Here is a 22,750-nt window from a genome sequence, read left to right on the forward strand (position 1 = left end):
GACTCTACTTCCGTAAATGGTAAGAGCGGTGGGTGTAACCACAAGCTCCAGGCTGCGACAAGACAGTTGCCGCTGACCCTAGGCATAAAGGTGGTGTTTGGGTACCAAGGTATCCAGGAGGACCCTGGGGCAAACTGAAGGCACGAACAGTGGGCTGACAGTGCGTACAGCCCACTCACTCACTTTGCAGGCATAGGGTAGACGGCAAAGCTGGTTAGAAGATAAATATTACAACTCCCCGCTTTCCAGCGGCTCAAACGGCTGCCATGGGAAAGCCTCAAGGACAATAAACGGTCCCATGTGACGGGCTAAAGGCTTGGAGACTGGTTTTGCGTAAGCACACCCTCAAAAACGACACAACAGTGTTACCCTACTATGTAACAATCAAGGCCTGTATGACAGGCGAGATAGCAGTTAATTGGACCTTTGGAGATCTTCCCTCTGTTTCCAAGAGATAATGTATGTAAGTCACACCACTTCTCCAAAATGCATTACCTGTTTTACCAAACAGTGGGCATGTGGGAGGGGCACTGGCAGATCCCTGCGTAACGGTGGTTAAAAGAACTGGTTAAAAGCAGGAGAGTGATTTCTGCCTACCAGGGTATCCTTGGTCATTGAAGGGCTCAAAGATGAGGGATAAGCCTGTTACATCGCTCAGTTAGTGGAGGGTGTCAGGCCTAGGCGAGAGAAAAAGCTTAGGGCATTATCCTTGAGAGGTGGTGCCGGTGCTTCCACCCCGAGTTGTGTGAAAACACCATATAGGGACGGGGTCTCCAAAACCCTCATAGGGTTGTCCCTTCTAACAGTTTGGATAGATATGGAGAGCGTGCTCTCAGGAACTGGTTTGAATTGCCAGCGTGCATGTGTCATGTGCACCCCAGGGCATGATAAAGTCGCAGGGGGGGGCATAGAGTGTGTCCCATTGCTGGAATTGTCTTGTAATGCGTCCAAGGAATATGGGCGCTTGTACTTTCTGGTCCGTAATGGAATGGTGTACTGACTGTCCTATAGCTCGATATAAATACTTTTCTATCAATAGAGCTAAGTTACCATAAGATTTCCCCACAAAGATCCAGAGAAGCACAGTGGGTTACGGTGATCTTTGAAGTGAACCCCAGAAACCTGTTCCCCTGTTTATCGCCCACCTAGAGTGATGGCACCACTTGGTATTAGTACCGAGGAGGTGCCCACGTGATCCTGTTTAAACTGTGTTGTTCAAACAATAGACATAGGTGAAAATGCTGTAAGGCAAGGGAAATGGGGGAGCCATGGTATAATGGCAAAGATCAATCTGTCATCCAGCTCTGTAAGAGAAGAAACCGGAGGGAGAGTCTACATGCTAGACCAGGGTTCTTCAATTCCGGTCCTGGAGGGCCGAAACACCTCTGTTTTTCATCCTCTCCTTCTAATCAGGGGCTAATTCAGACCTGGGACACCAGGTGAGTGCAATTAACTACCAGGTAGAAATAAAAAACAGAAGTGTTTCGGCCCTCCAGGACCGGAATTGAAGAACCCTGTGCTAGACTGTCGTCCTGGCTTAAAACCTGACAAGGTGCCGAGGAGATAGCTTAAGGGGGGGTGGCACTTGGGGGTAAGAGTGCACATCCCCCATCTTCCCATATGAGCGAGGCAGAGATGGGGAGAGACAGCTTACATTAAACCAGAGAGAGGATAGAGCAAGGAAGCCGGAGGCTTTGCACACTATCCTCCTCTGCCGAATAGGGTTGTGCCCTAGGTACGCCTCCTTTTAGGGGGTTAGGAGGGCGGACCACTGCTTAACTTAATTTTTCCCTGAGCTGCTGACGATTGTTTTTGTCCACTCACAGCACCCTCAGCACCTTTACTTCCCGTGGCTATGAACGCAGGTTTGAACTAAAGGAGAGAAGAGAGCTAGCAATAGTACCGTGTTGAAGGTAGTAATGCTGGTGTCGTTAGCTTGCTTTGCAGCTAGCTAGGCAGGTTAGCTTAAGCCTTGCGGCGGGAGCTAGCCCTTTGTTTATGTGGTTAGCTAGCTTTGCAGCTAGTTAGCCAGATTAGTTGAAACCTGTGTGTGCTAATCTAGTCAGCCGAAGCCATGTCGAGCTAGCTAAACAGAGACTGACGAGTAGAAAATTAATTATACTTGAAGCAAAAACCTTTCGGTCTGTACTCAACTATCAACAGGAGCTGAAGTCCTACATTCAGCAGCATTATGGTTCGCCTGAGAACAGTTCAGTAGGAAGCCAGGAATCTAGTCAAGCTGAGGAGAGCTTAGTGAACCCGGTCACTTCTGCAGAGAAGAGAGACAAGAATGACCAATTGGAGGGCGAGTGGCTCCCTTTATGGAGGGGCTCACCTCATTCACCACTCGACCTTAATTAAGTTCACCAAAGTGGTCAAACATGGCTCTCATCTGAACATTGAAATTGTCCAGTATGTTGTAGTAGATTCACCCCCTTTCTACTCTAATCGTCTGTTTACTACCAGATTCGCTTTCTGCCAGGCCCAGTTCATTGCATTTCTGCTCAAATCGCTCATAAAAACGATCAAAGTATTGTTGCTGCCGTTCCAGTGCTTTCATTGTGTCACTAATACGGGTATGGCAAAAACCCATATCCATCATTTTGTTCTGCAGAACACTGAAGAGAGCGTTAGTTTCATTGAAAATTCCATCATAGGCCATTAGCAAAAAGCAAACACGGTGGCGTTCTCTAAATGGTTAGCTGTATAAAAAAATAATCTGCAAAGGCATTTAATAGTTGCTTCTGGGCCTGTTTGATGAGCTGGCACTCATCGATGCTACGAAATGCCAACTCCAGTTTACCTAGGTAGCATGTAGCAATTCAAATCTCACTGTTTTCTTTTACCTTTGCATTGTGCATGCTGATGTTCAATCTCCGTTGTTCAGTCAATGCCAGATCTATCTGTGAGCTGCCAAATGTCTTATGGGGCTATCTGGCTTTGGATGTGAGACAGATTTCTCATGCTTGTTGAATGCTATAGGCAAGTTGTTCAATTCGCAGTAACTGGCTCTTGTCCACACGCTGTCGCTGGTGGAGAGCAGCAGGCAGGGGAAGCAGTAGAGTCGGCTGCTAGCAGCGCAGCCACAGAGCCAGTCTTTCCGTTGATACCACCCAGATTTAAATGATTGTGTTACTTTCTGTCCCTTCCTTTGATCTAAGTCCCTAAAATCATGTGTTGGTCTTCCATCCCTTATCACCCCCTAGAAAATCCAAAACTGTTTCAGATGCAATATGTTAGCCATCCTGATCAGCTTAGTTTAGCTAGCAGTAAAACGAACGTAACAGCCAAAAGGTGGCAGATGACGTGTGAAGCCCATAGGCAGGAGCGAGCTCTGCCTATCCCAATACTTTTTTCACGCCAATACACATTATTTGAGTGCAATGAAAATGAATGGGACATATTGACACATGAAAGGCAATGATGCTCTCTGCCTGCCTTTCGCCGTCCGTTACCTGGCAGTATTGGTTAAAAAAAACATGCTAGCGCAAATCATGTCAATGCCTTGCATTGAGTTTGAAGGGGTGGGAGAAAGACACATGGCTACCAGATCACCGCAAAAAAATCAATTTTATCGTGCAGAAAAAAACATGAAGATGACAAGATGATTATTGATAGATTGTTTTTTTCCATACATTTTCACAGTGTAGGCACTTGCCGGCAAGGAGTCTGGATGTGAAGAATCACAGAAAGACAAATTGAGAGCCCTGGTATCAGAACAGCCAGCCAGTCGACCTCCTCTCTCCCTCCAGACAGGGCCCCAGCGCCCCAGCTGTCTGCTCCCCCAGGGGGGGCAAAGCTTCCCTGCTTGCCACACAGGGCTCACCAGAGCGCTGCTCTCCCCAGGAATCAATCACCAGCTCTTATTGCACCTTCCATCTGTCTATAGCAAAACACCTAGTGCCATCTGGTAATTGAGCCCTAAACACTCCCTAGACACGAAGGCTTCCTATATGAGTCCTGTGTAGCATGTACTGTATCCATCTGATTTACAGAATGTAGATCTATCTAAATCTGTTGTTGTAGATAGACACAATGGTACGTTCTGTTGATGAGTGTACCCTTTGTACATTTATTTTTACTTCTAACATTTACTAGAAAAGAGGCTTCAGAATGATAGCTCACACAGCATTTTTAATCAATTGGAAAAGCCATCCTTAATTTTTTACATTGCACTTATGTTTTCAAAACATTACAAATGCCTGTTTACTTCATTTAGTTTTTCTTGGAGTAACAAAAAATGTACAACACATACAGTATTACAAAGGAGAGACTTGTTTCAGACTTGTCTTTTTACAATTCTTTTTTACATTCTGCTTCTGCTTGAAACACTTTGAAACAGCTTGAAAAGAAAAATGCTAAGAACAGTAAAAGGAACAGAGACACGAGTTAACATGGAATAGGCATGACTAGAGACTGATTTGACTGGATTAGAAACCGTGTGGTTGTAGACGTCAACACCTCCCTAAAAACGTTTTTTTAAACAACTCAGACATGAATCCACTTAAACACCACAGATACATCTTGCAAGTCCCAAGTTCTGACATCATTAGTGACTATGAGTTTCTCTTTAGAGCATCAGTGACATCGGTAGAGGTCGTACGTGAGGTGAAGAGGCAGAATGCCTATTAATGTCGCTCCTGACTGGTCATCCAGGAGATAACATTGTCAGCCCACTGTATTGAATGAAGAATAGCCATACTACATTGACTGAAGAAAGTGCATCAACCATTTAAATAAATGCTAGTTCCATCCTCTGATCCATAAAAGGGAAAAAGGTGGGAACCCAAGACACTGTACATCCTTCATACTGTATCTGAACAGCAATTGATTCAGGTCAATGCCATAAATGGTTAGTTTGCAGAGTATTGTTCAGCAAAGTGTAAATACCAGACTGCATAATAACACAAGGATACAGGATAAAATACACTCTGTACAGAGAAAACATTCTGTACAACATCCGGCATGAGAATCGGTCACATAGCTCCCTGAGTTGTGTGACGTATGAACAGTAAACTTCAAGTAAATATAATTTCAAAATGACAAAGAACAGAGAGCAACGGTTTCATACCAGCATTCCAATGCATCTTATGCGTTTCTCCCAAACACTTGCTAATCAATGTATCTGATGTAACTCTAGCCTTTAAGGGTTGAATGTTAATTTGAGATACACACTTGTAACTTGAACTTTGGCTACAATTACACAACCATGTCTCAAGTAAGGATTCTGCCCTCAGAACATTCAGTAAACCATTTATACTTATGTCATATTCATGTCGCAATATATGACAGTTAGGGGAGTTTCCCTTAAAACAGGGATGGGCAACTGGCAGCCTGAGCGGGCCCTCCTTTTGAAGGCCTTTGGATCAATTTGCCCCCCAAAAACATGTTTTTTAGGTGGGTTTTTGGGAAATTCAGTCGGGGTCTCAACTTTTTGTTGCGAGTTAAAATAGTAGAATACACATGGTGCAATTTAGAAATGTGGTTGGCATCAACAGTTTCTCTTGTTATGTCAGTCACAGAGTCAGTCAATTAGCCCATGACAGCTAAATCATTTTTGATTGCTAAGTTAGCTGGCTGCTAAACTATCTAAACTTGTTATTATGGTCGAATTACCATCCATGGGCCCCCATTTACTTTGGTAGTCAGTCTCACTCAGTTATCATATTAAAAACGGCAAACATTTAGCTCCACCCTATGCCAAAATGTGTAGAATTGCAGAAAACTTGCTTCAAAACTGCAACATTTTCTTTACACCCCATTGCAAAATGTGTAGAATCTCACAAAATTAACTCTAAAATGTTTTTTTGTTGTTGTTGCTCTCTGTGTGTAAGCGAGCGCAACTGCAGCCCCTCATGATGAGTTCAGATTTTTTGTGGCACCCATCAATACAATGTTGAACAGAGCTAGACTAAGCTATACTAGTATGAAAACTAGTGACATGACATTCATTAAGTAAAGAATGGCACATGTACAGTACCTATGCCGTTTCATTTTTCAAAAGTCAACAAGCACACAAACAGGATGATGCAAACATGTATTTGCATATAGAAAAAAATGCAAAGGTAAAACAGGGACAAGGGATTGGATCTCTTGTTTAAAACAAACCAAAAGCACGAGGTAGATGTTTCACAATTATGTATCAAATGTAGGGTTGCAAAGCTACCAGTAATTTACCAAAGTTACCACAATCTTCAGTAATTTTGATAATTAACAGAAAATCTATGACAATCTATCATAACTTTGGTAATTGATACTAGTACAACTGTAAAAATAAATAAATAAATCATCATATATAGTATTAATTTATTATATCTGTGTCCATATTGTCCATGGGTTTCTAGTAGATAGATCATATGGTTCAAGAGAAAATAGCCTAATTAATGAAAATAATTATTTAATCAACAATGGAATTATTTTCATTTACAAACTGGGTGGTTTGAGCCCTGAATGCTGATTGGCTGAAAGCTGTGGTATATCAGACCGTATACCACGGGTATGATAAAATATAAATTTGTACTCTTCTAATTACTATGGTAACCAATTTATAATAGCAATAAGGCACCTCAGGGCTTTGTGGTACAGTATATGGCCAATATACTATGGCTAAGGGCTGTATCCAGGCACAGACCTTAGCCGTGGTATATTGGCCATATACCACACCCCCTCTGGCCTTATTGCTTAAATTATACCATGGCTTTGTTGAATACTTGTTTCTGATTGGCATTCAAGAGCGTGCATTATTTCCCTATAACGCACGGTATATCAGCACCGTATAATTAAATGGCTATAGTTCACTCTTAAATGTTTTGTTTGAGCTGCTTTTGAAAGCAAAAGTCGAATTGAAAACATTGCCATTGTTGAATTCGATTTTTCATAATAGCAAGCTAGGACTGATGGTTTGGTTAGCTAAACTAGCAAGTCTGTTTGGTTACCACGGCAACTAATGTAGGTATCTAGTAAACTTGCTAGCTACTTGTGGAGGTTGAATAATACACATTTCTAGTGTGATAATTTATAGCCATGGAAATAAAAGGGATAATCAACTCAGTGGAAGGTCAGTTTCACTCCGCTAGCGCGTCATGGAACACATCTTCCACGTCGTTCATTATTTTCCATAGAACGCATAGCCCCTCGTTGATTATCCCTTAACTCTGCAACTCTTCCAACATTTTTCACAACTGCCACCAGTTTGAAGCCAAAACATTGACAAGAAATACATAGACATAGTAAAATAAAATAAAGTTTGTAAAAAAAAAATATTATATATATTTCATGCTAAAACCCTCATATTAAACAAATGCTATTCTCAAAATTATGGTTTATATTTAGGATAATGTTTAACAGCTTTGTCATTCTATATTTTTGTAATCATCTTATTCAATTATTTAATGTATTTTACATGTGATAAAGCCACACAGAGTGCAAGAGATTATTGCAGACCCTGTGATAATCGAATACACCCAAAATGGCCACTAAATGTCTTGTGATGGATTACATAAAATCATTGAAAGATACCAAAATTCTGATAGTCTACCGGTAAACTTAGAAAGTTTCCAGTAATATACCCTCCGTTTGCAACCCTAATCGAATGTGAAGATATGTTCCTTCATATCCTCTTAAGTAAATTCACATTCAGGAGAACAGCAATGACAAAGAAAATACAAACCCATCAATATGGAGAAAAAGTAAACAATGAGATTAACATTGTCACTGGCAATAAAACCAGTCTGACTTAATTCATTTTACACTTGGAAAGGAACACCCAAACTATGGTTCTGAAAGCTATAGTATGTCTGTGGTAGAATTGTACAGTCTAGGTCAGGGGAGTCATTCATTTTGCCCCACACTGACAATGGGTTATATTTCCTAGCTGTCAAAATTAGCAAAAAATAGACAACTATCCATCATTTTTGGAATTTGATGCTCCCTGACTGTCTAGCTTTCATTTTGGTGATTAATAGCGAGCTGGACACAGTCAAGAAACTGTATGAATGTAGGTCCATGATCATTTCTACACCCCCCAAAAAACTATTTAAACAAAAAGAAAATAAATATATATATATATATTTCTTTTTTACTCAAACCACCCACAGGCCAGATTGTATGTTTGACACTCCTAGTCTAGGTCAGTGACTTATGTATGTAATGGATGGTTGACCTTAGTCAGAAAAGACACACAGAACATCATAGGAACAAAACAGGTTCCATAACGTATACTGTACACACAACTCAAACAGGGTATATACACCTGAAATCTATATCTAAAATCCATTCCTGTTTAAGCATATTTACATGTTCATAATCAGTAATATATTAACAATATCTGATCTAAATAGGCTAAAAACCAACACCATAAAGCATTGCACTTCGAAAGACAGTCCCTTTGCCCTTCATTTAAAATTGTCCCATGCGATATCCAAAAGAGTAGTAACACCTCTGTGAAAGCAATACCCTTCCATTGCAACAGAAACCATAGCCTACTGAATAGTTTGAAATACATGGCCCTCATAGGCCTTTGAATCCAGAATTATCCCTTGTTCATTTGCAGCACAGAAACAAAAGAAGAAACTGAAGGTACTGTATATTGGAACATCCTGAGAATTTCCTTTCACAAGAGAGAAGCACAATCATTCTACCCTGTACTGTACAACAACCAGGAGCCATTTTGCATCCTTAGGAAAACAGTCCAGGATTAAGCACTGTGTGAGCACCAGGGCATTGATTTAAGGAAAGGAGGGTTAGGATGGATGGGAGAGGGGGAGCAGCCTGTTTAGAGTCCCATGGTGGGTGGTTAGCTGGGCTTCAGCTAGGTCTGCCGCTTGGACGAGTGCCTAAAATAGCACCCTATACCCTATATAGTGCACTACTTTTTATGGCCTTGGCTAAAAGTAGTGCAGTGCACTATATAGGGAATAGGGTGCCATTTCAGACACAGGCCATGTCTTGAGTCCCATAGTGGGTGGAGGCGAGCTGGGCCTGGGCTAGGTCTGCCGGTTGCCGTACATCAGAGGGATGATGTAGACAGAGATGTCATCTCCAGAGCCCAGCCGCTCGTTGGCTATCCTCCAGCCTCGGTCCTTCAGGACCCCCCGTGCCCTCATGACTAGGTCCTGAGCTGCCATCGTGTACCTGGAGCACAATGGAAGAGACAAAGGACAGTATACTTAGACATAGAGCAGACAGCTAGTTCTATTCATCTCCAGTGTGTGAACAAATAGCAAGAGAATAATGACATGACAACCTACCAATTAGAAAGTCTCTAAACTCTTCCACCGGCCACCTAAAGCTAACTTACTAAACCCCAAACTAAGAAAGCCTTGAAGGGGTGTAGAACCTTTCGTAAACGATTTGAATGTTTTTCCTGTTTTGATTACTTAATCAACCACCATGCCATTGTATCCTCAAGAAACAAACCTTTCCATTACTAGTCTCACAAGCTCTTTATCAACTTACATACTTATCCAAATGTTTAGAAATGAGTGTAATTACGACAAGATAACAACGTTCATCCTCTCCAAATAAGAGTGGGGTGAGCGGAAGTTCAGGCTTGTGACTACATTATCTATCAGTCTATCTGGCTAGGGGCAGCAGCTGTGCTACTGTAGTATGAGTGGAACATGCCTATGCTGGTCGTCAGGGTCACAGTTGGCCAGGAAGCAGGTGACTGCTTCAGCAACCTCCTGGTTGGAGAGAACATCCCACAGCCCGTCTGTCCCCATCACCAGGACGTCATCAGCCCCGTGTTCGTACTGCGTCAGAGGGTAAACTTTGACCTGTGGATGGGCATAGAGGGAGGTGATGGTGATGTTATTACAGAGAGAAGGTCACAGAGGCACATCCTGTCTGTAAACCATTTGTAACAGGTCTCCTTCACTCTATCAAATCAAAGTTTATTGGTTGCGTACACAGTTTAGCAGATGTTGTTGCGGGTCCAGTGAAATGCTTATGTTACTAGCTCCTAACAATGCAGTAAAATGTCAAACAGTACACAATAATAAAACATGTATAAAAAAAAAAAAAAATATATATATATATATATATATATATATATCAGAATAAATCAAATTAACAACCAAATAGCACTGTAACGGTAATCCAAACCAATCTATATACACCAGATGAATTTACACATGATGTACTAAGAGTAATATGTACAGCAGTAGGTATAGAGTGGGTTATGTCAAGAATCCAGTATATAAATAAATATGCGGTGTGTATAAACAGTAACTAAAATGCAATGTACAGTAGTAGAAATATTAGAATGAGCTATATAGAGAATACAATATTTAAATACGCAGTAGAAAACCCCATGCAAAATGGATAGAATTGCAGGAAATTAGCTTCCGGACCAGAGTATGGAATATACACTGTGTACAAAACATGAATTTTTATCCATATCAGGTCCTTTTTATGTGCTATATTGTAGTTGGGGAAAAATGTTTAGAGAAGTGTTTCCTTCTTTTATGATTGGTAGTGTATGTTTTCATGTGTATTTATGTGAGTGTGTTGTATGTGTATTTATGATATATGCATGTGTTCTTGTGTATTTATGATGTGTTTATGTACACTGAGTGTACAAAACATTAGGAACACCTGCGCTTTCCATGACATACAGTGCATTCGTAAAGTATTCAGACCCCTTGACTTTTTCCACTGTTACATTACAGCCTTATTCTAAAATTGATTAAATAAAACATGTCCCTCAATCTACACAAAATACCCAATAATGACAAAGCAAAAACAGGTTTAGAAATGTTTGCAAATGTATAAAAAAAAAAAAAACATATACCTTATTTACAGTGGGGAAAAAAAGTATTTAGTCAGCCACCAATTGTGCAAGTTCTCCCACTTAAAAATATGAGAGAGGCCTGTAACAAAATGAGAAAAATAAATCCAGAATATCACATTGTAGGATTTTTAATGAATTTATTTGCAAATTATGATGGAAAATAAGTATTTGGTCAATAACAAAAGTTTCTCAATACTTTGTTATATACCCTTTGTTGGCAATGACACAGGTCAAACGTTTTCTGTAAGTCTTCACAAGGTTTTCACACACTGTTGCTGGTATTTTGGCCCATTCCTCCAAGCAGATCTCCTCTAGAGCAGTGATGTTTTGGGGCTGTCGCTGGGCAACACGGACTTTGAACTCCCTCCAAAGATTTTCTATGGGGTTGAGATCTGGAGACTGGCTAGGCCACTCCAGGACCTTGAAATGCTTCTTACGAAGCCACTCCTTCGTTGCCCGGGCGGTGTGTTTGGAATCATTGTCATGCTGAAAGACCCAGCCACGTTTCATCTTCAATGCCCTTGCTGATGGAAGGAGGTTTTCACTCAAAATCTCACGATACATGGCCCCATTCATTCTTTCCTTTACACGGATCAGTCGTCCTGGTCCCTTTGCAGAAAAACAGCCCCAAAGCATGATGTTTCCACCCCCATGCTTCACAGTAGGTATGGTGTTCTTTGGAAGCAACTCAGCATTCTTTGTCCTCCTAACACGACGAGTTGAGTTTTTATCAAAAAGTTATATTTTGGTTTCATCTGACCATATGTCATTCTCCCAATCCTCTTCTGGATCATCCAAATGCACTCTAGCAAACTTCAGACGGGCCTGGACATGTACTGGCTTAGGCAGGGGGACACGTCTGGCACTGCAGGATTTGAGTCCCTGGCGGCGTAGTGTGTTACTGATGGTAGGCTTTGTTACTTTGGTCCCAGCTCTCTGCAGGTCATTCACTAGGTCCCCCCGTGTGGTTCTGGGATTTTTGCTCACCGTTCTTGTGATCATTTTGACCCCACGGGGTGAGATCTTGCGTGGAGCCCCAGATCGAGGGAGATTATCAGTGGTCTTGTATGTCTTCCATTTCCTAATAATTGCTCCCACAGTTGATTTCTTCAAACCAAGCTGCTTACCTATTGCAGATTCAGTCTTCCCAGCCTGGTGCAGGTCTACAATTTTGTTTCTGGTGTCCTTTGACAGCTCTTTGGTCTTGGCCATAGTGGAGTTTGGAGTGTGACTGTTTGAGGTTGTGGACAGGTGTCTTTTATACTGATAACAAGTTAAAACAGGTGCCATTAATACAGGTAACAAGTGGAGGACAGAGGAGCCTCTTAAAGAAGAAGTTACAGGTCTGTGAGAGCCAGAAATCTTGCTTGTTTGTAGGTGACCAAATACTTATTTTCCACCATAATTTGCAAATAAATTCATTAAAAATCCTACAATGTGATTTTTTGGAGAAAAAAAATCTCAATTTGTCTGTCATAGTTGACGTGTACCTATGATGAAAATTACAGGCCTCTCTCATCTTTTTAAGTGGGAGAACTTGCACAATTGGTGGCTGACTAAATACTTTTTTCCCCCACTGTACATAAGTATTTAGACCCTTTGCTATGTATCAATATTAGGAATGTGTTCTTAATGTTTTGTTCAATCAGTGTTAATATATATGTATGTGAATGGTGTGTATGGACAGTATGTGAATAGAAAAGGCGTGTACAGTAGTAGTTATATAGGATGAGCCATGACTAGAATACCTATAAAGTGGGTAAAACAGTCTGCAAACATTATTAAAGTGACTCTGTAGAGTTTACAGATGTGTACAGTACTATGCGTCGCTGGTGTGGTTTAATGAACAGGCTAATGACGATAACGGAATTGCGCTGAGACTCAGACTATTCACTTAAAATGTAAGCCAAACAAAAACCATTGATTTCAAAGTTTAACAAACCATACAACTCTATGCACAATGACTACTTTTAACAATTTACTCTGAACATTTTACAAAAACACATTTACTGGAAGAACTGTGCAGATGTAAAGTTTGGTACCAGAATTTCAGTAAAATCTCCCTCTGTTTTTTTGTGTCCACGTTTTCCAAAAACTCTTAAATATCTGCTTCAACTTCAGATTCAACGATGTCTGCAGAACAAATGGGATGTCAGCTATGAAATGACACAATAACTTTGAAAAAATCTATTTTGGTTGTTGAAGTAAGTGAAGTGGATGCTATTCTACACACTGACTATTATTTTAATGAGCTCTGCCCCCAAACAAGACCACATTTGGTTGATCCAGACCAAATCTGAACCATTCATAGACATCTATGTTTCACAAGTTAGGACATCAAAATTCAGCACAGTAGAGCTCAGTAGGGTACCGTAGAGTACAGTTCAGTACAATATAGTGTACTCAACTCGTGTGCTCTACTGTACTATACTCTACTGCACTGTGCTGTCCAAACTTGTGAACCCAACTGTGGTTTGTGGCTACTATGATTTCCCATTGTAGCCATTTCAATTGCATAAATTCGGTTTCCGATTTTTCGGAAATTGGCTGGAGTCTTCAAAGTTTTTGGGTTTTGATGCATTTCTAATACCTTAAGACTTTTTCTAAAACCCCTTTTCCATCTGTTTGACCAGAAATCAAAGCCTTTGCTTATTCAGAATCTTCAGGATGGAAAATGGTTGAAAAATGTATATACAGAGCCTTCGGAAAGTATTCAGACCCCTTGACTTTTTCCACATTTTGTTACGTTACAGCCTTATTCTAAAATGGATAAAATATTTGTTTTCCTCAGCAATCTACACACAATACCCCATAATGACAAATACAGAAATACCTTAAATTACATAAGAATTCAGACCCTTTGCTATGAGACTCGAAATTGAGCACGTGCATCCTGTTTCCATTGATCATCCTTGAGATGTTTCTACAACTTCATTGGAGTCCACCTGTGGTAAATTCAATTGATTGGACATGATTTGGAAAGGCACACACCTGTCTATATAAGGTCCCAGAGTTGACAGTGCATGTCAGAGCAGAAACAAAGCCATGAGGTCGAAGGAATTGTCCGTAGAGCTCCGAGACAAGATTTTGTCGAGGCACAGATCTGGGGAAGTGTACCAAAACATTTCTGCAGCATTGAAGGTCCCCAAGCACACAGTGGCCTCCATCATTCTTAAATGGAAGAAGTTTGGAACCACCAAGACTCTTCCTAGAGCTGGCCACCCGGCCAAACTGAGCAATCGGGGGAGAAGAGCCTTGGTCAGGGAGGTGACCAAGAACCCGATGGTCACTCCGACAGAGCTCTAGAAAAGGCACCTAAAGACTCTCAGACCATGAGAAACAAGATTCTCTGGTCTTATGAAACCAAGATAGAACTCTTTGGCCTGAATGCCAAGCGTCACGTCTTGAGGAAACCTGGCACCATCCCTATTGTGAAGCATGGTGGTGGCAGCATCATGCTGTCGGGATGTTTTTCAGCGGCAGTGACTGGGAGACTAGTCAGGATCGAGGGAAAGATGAACGGAGCAAAGTACAGCAAGATCCTTGATGAAAACCTGCTTCAGAGTGCTCAGGACCTCAGACTTGGGCGAAGGTTCAACTTCCAACAGGACAATGACCCTAAGCACACAGCCAAGACAACGCAGGAGTGGCTTTGGGACAAGTCTCTGAATGTCCTTGAGTGGCCCAGCAAGAGCCCGGACTTGAACCCGATCGAACATCTCTGGAGAGACCTGAAAATAGCTGTGCAGCAACGCTCCCCATCCAACCTGAAAGAGCTTGAAAGGATCTGCATAGAGGAATGGGAGAAACTCCCCAAATAGATTTGTGCCAAGCTTGTAGCATCATACCCAAGAAGATTTGAGGCTGTAATCGCTGCCAAAGGTGCTTTAACAAAGTACTAAGTAAAGGGTCTGAATACTTATGTAAATGTGATATTAACGTTTTTTTATTTTTAATACATTTGCTTAAATTTACAAAAAAAACGTTTTGCTTTGTCATTATGGTGTATTGCATGTAGATTGATGAGGGGAAAAAAACGATTTAATCCATTTTAGAATAAGGCTGTAATGTAACAAAATGTGGAAAAGGTCAAGGGGTCTGAATACTTTCCAAATGCACTGTATGCCATAATTTCTCACAAATATAGACTCTTAGCTTTCATTTGACACCCAATTTGACATGCTCCTATGGACTACACATTGGTGCTCATGGGTCCTTTTACATGGAAATGACCATATGTTCTTCCTTTCCTTTATTTTTTATTTTTGATAACAGACAGCTAGAGCCTGCAGGTTCCACAAAGAGGTCTTCTAAATGTATAGATCAGTGCTACTGTGCCCATTAACTCTGCCACAGCACACTCTTTTTTATTTATCTGGTATAATAAAAAGGCATCCTGCTGCATGTCACACTCTGAGAGCACCAAGTAATGCCCCTGGCTTTGGTCTCTGGACAAAGTGCCATGGTTTTGATGTATTGTTGTTTCCATGTGCTGGTAGAGGGAGTACTATGATGACAATGACCAGGGGCATATTGCTATGTTGTTACTCCATAAGAGGAATGTACTTCACCTCACACAAACTGAGAGTGCGAGTCAGTCAATGAACAAACACTGCATGATGACAGTGTCGCTAATGTATCATCAGTCATCAGTGACATGTTGTGGACCTTACGATCACAAGTCAAAAAGCTATTGGCAGAAAATTAATGCCTCTGTCTGACTGGAATAATAACCAGTGGGAGTAACAATAAAGAATCTATTTTACAATATACAAGGGAGTCGCCGACATTGAGACGCCTTACTGTAAAACAGTGATGACACTCCCACTAACCGCATCTTCCTTTTGACCTACAAGCACCAATGTTTGAACATGTGATCAACAGGAAATGCCTTGAACTTGGGTTCACCGAGTCTGAAACTGCAAAAACCACTGAGGACCAGATTCCATAGCAATTTACGAACTCCATCTTATATACACATCACATACAGTGCATTCGGAAAGTATTCAGGCCCCTTGACTTTTTCCACATTTTGTTACATTACAGACTTATTCTAAAATGGATTAAATCGTTTTTTCCCCCCTCATCAATCTACATGCAATACACCATAATGACAAAGCAAAAACAGGTTTTTAGAAATTTTAGCAAATGTATAAAAAATAAACTGAAATATCACATTTTTATATAAGTATTCAGACCATTTACTCAGTACTTTGTTGAAGCACCTTTGGCAGTGATTACAGTCTTGAGTCTTCTTGGGAATGACGCTACAAGCTTGGCACACCTGTATTTGGGGAGTTTCTCCCATTCTTCTCTGCAGATCCTCTCAAGCTCTGTCAGGTTGAATGGGGAGCGTTGCTGCACAGCTATTTTCAGGTCTCCCCAGAGATGCTTGATCGGGTTCAAGTCCAGGCTCTTGCTGGGCCACTCAAGGACATTCAGAGACTTGTCTCGAAGCCACTCCTGCGTTGTCTTGGCCGTGTGCTTAGGGTCGTTGTCCTGTTGGAAGGTGAACATTCACCCCAGTCGGAGGTCACCTCCCTGACCAAGGCCCTTCTCCCCCGATTGCTCAGTTTGGCCGGGCATCCAGCTCTAGGAAGAGTATTGGTGGTTCCAAACTTCTTCCATTTAAGAATGGAGGCCACTGTTTTCTTGGGGACCTTCAATGCTGCAGACATTTTTTGGTACCCTTCTCCAGATCTGTGCTTGACACAATCCTGTCTTGGAGCTCTACGGACAATTCCTTCGACCTCATGGCTTGGTTTTTGCTCTGACATGCACTGTCAACTGTGGGACCTTATATAGACAGGTGTGTGCCTTTCCAAATCATGTCCAATCAATTGAATTTACACAGGTGGACTCCAATCAAGTTGTAGAAATAGAAACAGGATGCACGTGCTCAATTTCGAGTCTCATAGCAAAGGGTCTGAATTCTTATGTAATTTAAGGTATTTCCGTATTTGTCATTATGGGGTATTGTGTGTAGATTGTTGAGGAAAACAAATATTTTATCCATTTTAGAATAAGGCTGTAACGTAACAAAATTTGGAAAAAGTCAATCTCTAAAAACCTGTTTTCGCTTTGTCATTATGGGGTATTGTGTGTAGATTACTGAATACTTTCCAAATGCACTGTACATACTGTCTGCACATGTATTTACAGTCACTTTAAAGTTTAGAGCAACAGCAAGGATAGAGGATAGGGAAAAAAAGGTTCAAAAGAAGAACTCTTCAAAAAAGCTCATCTACAGTACGGGTAGCACACAGTCTGAACCATGACTGAACTCAGAGGGCGATGAATTAAAGATCAAGAGAGTGTTGAGAGCTTCGTGACTATCAGGAGTCAGGAGGTAATTGTTCAGTGGAGGGTTGGTTGGAAGGTGAAAACTGGTGAGAAAAAAAAAAAAAAGGTGAAAAAAAAAAGGTGAAAACTGCTTTTAAGACGATGAGTTTAAATGTGAATGTATGTATGTATGTCAATAAGACATGTACAGTGGGGAGAACAAGTATTTGATACACTGCCGATTGTGCAGGTTTTCCTACTTACAAAGAATGTAGAGGTCTGTAATTTTTATCATAGGTACACTTCAACTGTGAGAGACGGAATCTAAAACAAAAATCCAGAAAATCACATTATATAATTTTTAAGTAATTCATTTGCATTTTATTGCATGACATAAGTATTTGATACATCAGAAAAGCAGAACTTAATATTTGGTACAGAAACCTTTGTTTGCAATTACAGAGATCATACGTTTCCTGTAGGTCTTGACCAGGTTTGCACACACTGCAGCAGGGATTTTGGCCCACTCCTCCATACAGACCTTCTCCAGATCCTTCAGGTTTCGGGGCTGTCGCTGGGCAATACGGACTTTCAGCTTCCTCCAAAGATTTTCTATTGGGTTCAGGTCTGGAGACTGGCTAGGCCACTCCAGGACCTTGAGATGCTTCTTATGGAGCCACTCCTTAGTTGCCCTGGCTGTGTGTTTCGGGTCGTTGTCATGCTGGAAGACCCAGCCACGACCCATCTTCAATGCTCTTACTGAGGGAAGGAGGTTGTTGGCCAAGATCTCGCAATACATGGCCCCATCCATCCTCCCCTCAATACGGTGCAGTCGTCCTGTCCCCTTTGCATAAAAGCATCCCCAAAGAATGATGTTTCCACCTCCATACTTCACGGTTGGGATGGTGTTCTTGGGGTTGTACTCATCCTTCTTCTTCCTCCAAATACAGCGAGTGGAGTTTAGACCAAAAAGCTATATTTTTGTCTTATCAGACCACATGACCTTCTCCCATTCCTCCTCTGGATCATCCAGATGGTCATTGGCAAACTTCAGACGGGCCTGGACATGCGCTGGCTTGAGCAGGGGGACCTTGCATGCGCTGCAGGACTTTAATCCATGACGGCGTAGTGTGTTACTAATGGTTTTCTTTGAGACTGTGGTCCCAGCTCTCTTCAGGTCATTAACCAGGTCCTGCCTTGTAGTTCTGGGCTGATCCCTCACCTTCCTCATGATCATTGATGCCTCACGAGGTGAAATCTTGCATGGAGCCCCAGACCGAGGGTGATTGACCGTCATCTTGAACTTCTTCCATTTTCTAATAATTGCGCCAACAGTTGTTGCCTTCTCACCAAGCTGCTTGCCTATTGTCCTGTAGCCCATCCCAGCCTTAAGCAGGTCTACAATTTTATCCCTGATGTCCTTACACAGCTCTCTGGTCTTGGCCATTGTGGAGAGGTTGGAGTCTGTTTGATTGAGTGTGTGGACAGGTGTCTTTTATACAGGTAACGAGTTCAAACAGGTGCAGTTAATACAGGTAATGAGTGGAGAACAGGAGGGCTTCTTAAAGAAAAACTAACAGGTCTGTGAGAGCCGGAATTCTTACTGGTTGATAGGTGATCAAATACTTATGTCATGCAATAAAATGCAAATGAATTACTTAAAAATCATACAATGTGATTTTCTGGATTTTTGTTTTAGATTCAGTCTCTCACAGTTGAAGTGTACCTATGATAAAAATTACAGACCTCTACATGCTTTGTAAGTAGGAAAACCTGCAAAATCGGCAGTGTATCAAATACTTGTTCTCCCCACTGTATGTATGTCAATAAGTCATACGTTAATGTTGGTATGTCACTAACTTCAATGCAGACATTATAATGTTTGGATGGAATGATGGACAAAAGTAGTGCACTATATAGGGCAGGGTTCCCCAACTGGCGGTACACGCATGGTTTTATTTGGCCCCCAAGTTCTGAGCAAAAAATTATATAAAATGTGTTTTTTTTTGTGGAATTTTAATTGTTGGACATAACTGTAAAACACAAAAAAATCAGCTCAAAGTGATTTTAATTTAAGACATCTGTTCCCAAGTATTCCCACTCATAATAGACACACACACGACGTGATCGTAAACAAATGTAAGCAAGGTTTGAAATTCTTATGTTTTAGTCAAACATTATATCTGTTTGGGCTTCTTGTGGTCAATTTGCAGTCTACAAATTATTTGTAATTATGTTTCGGCCCCCCGACCATCCGCTCAAGAAAAACATTGGCCCGCGGCTGAATCTAGAACAGGGTGCCATTTGGAACACAGACAGTTTCCTGTCATTTGATCATGATGACATTGAGGTCAGTAAGGTCTGATGCACTTTTATGGCACTATTAGAGACTCTCCAGGTTATTGATAGACAGGAAATAGATAATAAGGAGTACAGTACTCTACCTCGGGGCAGCAGGACAGGAAGGGCTTGATGTAGATGTTGGAGTCATGCACTTTGAGCTCGTGGTCTCCCAGGCCCCTGGTGACCCCGATGGTAGCCAACACACGTGCCTGTGGAGGGATGAGACCATCAAAGAGAGGAACTATAAACATCACCTCCCTCTGACCCTATGATCCTCACTCCCCAACTCTGTTTTGGCAACACGTATTATTTCAAACCAATGTTTGGGTTCATTTGATCCATTGAAGTCCTTTGATGTGTGTGGACCTCAGGGTCAGAGTCAATTCTACCGGTTTTTCAACTCTGTCAACTTGGCGGGAGATGGAATTTAAATTCCGAATCGTCTTTGAAAAATCTCCCTATTAAATACATTAATTAATTTCAATTCACTGCTAGAATCGACTGAGTTGAAATTCTATTTACTCTGGCCCAGACTAAGGGCAAATTTAAAACTGGACCAATGATGGCCTCATGACTTTAATAATGATGACCCCCAAGGATATCTCCCTGGAGACTTCTCTTTGCTACAAGATACATGACTGCACATCTTATCTTCATAAACCCACACACCCTAGCGGTTTGAGAGGCGAGCCAGCAACCAGAGGGTTGCCAGTTCGAATCCCGGGTCAGATGGGACAAATCTGTCGGGAGGTGAGCTGCCAACTGTAGGGTTGCTAGTATCATATCCTAGATGCCATTGCCTACTGTTGTGCTGTTGAGCAAGGCACTTAACCCCCCACAACAACATCTCCCTGGGCGCCCAGTGTGGCAGCCCCCAGCACCTCTCCAAAAAACCTGTATATGTATGTACTGTATGTGTGGGTTTAGGAGGGGTTGGATTAAAAGTGGAAGTAAAATTACAGTTGGACCTTGTGTGCAATTGACCAATAGTCATTTTAAATCTTAACACACACACACAAACACCATTTAAAAAATAAAGGCAAATAAACACAAGCACTGCTACATAATCCACGTTTTGCCACCTCTAATGCAATGGAAGTGATTGTTCACTGTACCATGAAGCAAAGTACAACATCACGGCATGTTCCGGTTCTGTGAATCCTTAACGATCTCTCTCCTCTCTACCTAGTCTAAGACACCGACGCTGTCTACGGTCTCCCTCATTTGTACGCTGTGTGAAATTCCTTTTGATTCCTACTGTCTGCACATATCGCCTCTGCCTCTGAAAAGGGCTAGCTGCTTGGAGCTGGGGAGCAGTGCTAATTGTATAAGGAGCCATGTGAGGAGGAGAGAGAGAGAGAGGAAAGAGAAAGGAGGGAAGACAGAGGGGGCGAAAGAGTATAGAGGGGGCGAGGGGAGAGAGAGGAGGCAGTCGTACAGTCAGTTGGGATGAACTGGGATCAGTATGCAGTGCAGATGCCGCAACGAGAGCGAGATGAGAGAGAGAGAGGAGGAGAAAGAGAGAGGGAGAGTAAGGGGGAAAGACAGAGATAAAGCTCCTTGAGCGGAGGAGAAACATCCTGGGATTAATTAATTAATTGTTGAGGGTACGTACGGCCCCGACAGGCTGTGCCGGGCTTTGAAGTGCGGTGGCGCTTCTCTCCAGCACAACCCAATCCTCTCCCCTCCCTTCTATCACTCTATATCGCTCTCCCCCTCACTTCAAAGGAGGGACTCGGCTCGGCCGGCACTTGACGTCGTGGGCACAGATGACTGTGATAGGAGGCTTACTGTGGTGTGGTAACAGACCGCACTTGGGTGACATCTGCCTGGTCCTCATCTAACTGACTACTGCCTGCATGTCAGATGAGGGGCATAGGCCCTAACATGCAGGGTAGCATACGCTGATAACCAGACTTTGGCTTGGCATCTCAGGAACCCCATTAACATGATATAGGCTAGCAATCTTATTGTGTGTTCAGTGCAACTGTTATAAAGATGGTCTGGAATGCCACCATTGTGAGCCTTCCTGCAGACAAAGACTGCTCCCTCCTCCACAGAGTGACACTGGGCTGACTAATGGTGCCCTGGTGGAGCTTTGATTACAGCTCAGCAAAACAAGGCTGTGGGAGTAGCCCTGTTAACAGGCAGGCTCACGGGCGGCTGGGGCCGGGGCGGACGGGTGAGAGCAGTCTTACCTTCTTCCCTTCGCCATAGATTAGGGGAAACTTCAGGTCGTCATCCTCAATGGTTTTATATGCCCTGCACACAGGAGAGGAGAGAATACTTATGTTTTTTTGTGTTTTATGGCAGCCAGGCAGGCAGAGGTTCGTATGCAGTGGAGATACACCGCCTCATAGCCTCCCTCAGGGCCTGCAGCCTAGACGAGTGAGGAGACAGGGATAGGAAGAAAGGAGCAAGAAAAAAACACACCCAGACAATACAGAAAAGGAGAGACAGATAGAGAACTTGCATATTTTTCTAGCTGTGACAAAATGGTAAATGCCAATGAATGTATGAGATGTTACTGTTTTAGATTGTTTTGGTGTGTGGTGTGTGTATAGGGAGGGGTGATTGATTGATGTTTCCCCCCTGTATATTCCCCCATATTCTCAAAGCGGTGTTTAAACTACCTCAACTCATGTGTAATTCAATTGTATGTGGGAGTCTATGAAGATGCATTACAAGAGATCAGACTGGAAAATATTACACACGTGCTACGGAAAGGTCCCAACATCCGCATTCCATTTGAATCTGGGTATCTATAGTACATTAAATGTTAAAAGTCCATACTTGTCTCCAATGTACTCGTGAGTCATGAACACAATGCTTACTGCCCATTATTTTTCAATGTAAACCTTCCACTTTCCTTGCTTAGCAGTAGTTATGACCATATCGAAAATAACCACCCGATTGCCACAAATCACACACCATTATACTGACTAAAATGATTCTGGGTTTCCTACTCCAAATTCACACCTGCGTGTGAATGTGAAAAACACCGGCTTGGTAATAGAAGCAGTCCATGCATACCTTGTCGGATTCATTTCAGCTGTGCTGGTGTAGAGAGAAGAGGGTTAGACAGGACTGGAATGGTTTTTAGATTACAGGTTCCACTCGGGGAGACCATATGTTTCCACTCTAAGCCAGCAGGTCACACACACTCAGCACTTTCTGCAGAGGTAGAGCTGAGGCCAGGTTACCCATCCATCCATTTGGCATTACATGAACTCTGCGTGTAAGGCTGTGCACTGAAATACGGTTGTTTATGACGCTGCTGAACTAAAACTAGAATAGACAATCACTATAATAGTATCATACTGTAGGGTTATT

The 22,750-nt window shown here is 42.1% G+C and overlaps 1 protein-coding gene across 1 annotated transcript in view; it reads right to left on the reverse strand.

The window, feature by feature from the left end:
* Window positions 1–8,909: 8,909 nt before the first annotated feature.
* Window positions 8,910–22,750, reverse strand: part of LOC311135429 (protein phosphatase 1H-like) — a 45,434-nt gene continuing 31,593 nt past the window's right edge. The window contains exons 7-10 of the mRNA XM_084169377.1: window positions 21,616–21,679; window positions 19,519–19,626; window positions 9,625–9,776; window positions 8,910–9,132 (exon numbers count right to left, since the gene is read on the reverse strand). Of these exons, the coding sequence (XP_084025503.1) occupies window positions 8,985–9,132; window positions 9,625–9,776; window positions 19,519–19,626; window positions 21,616–21,679 (472 nt within the window). The 3' untranslated portion in view covers window positions 8,910–8,984. The remainder of the gene's footprint in view (window positions 9,133–9,624; window positions 9,777–19,518; window positions 19,627–21,615; window positions 21,680–22,750) is intronic.

Source organism: Coregonus lavaretus (assembly GCF_964263955.1).
Source record: "Coregonus lavaretus genome assembly, chromosome: 9".
NCBI lineage: Eukaryota > Metazoa > Chordata > Actinopteri > Salmoniformes > Salmonidae > Coregonus > Coregonus lavaretus.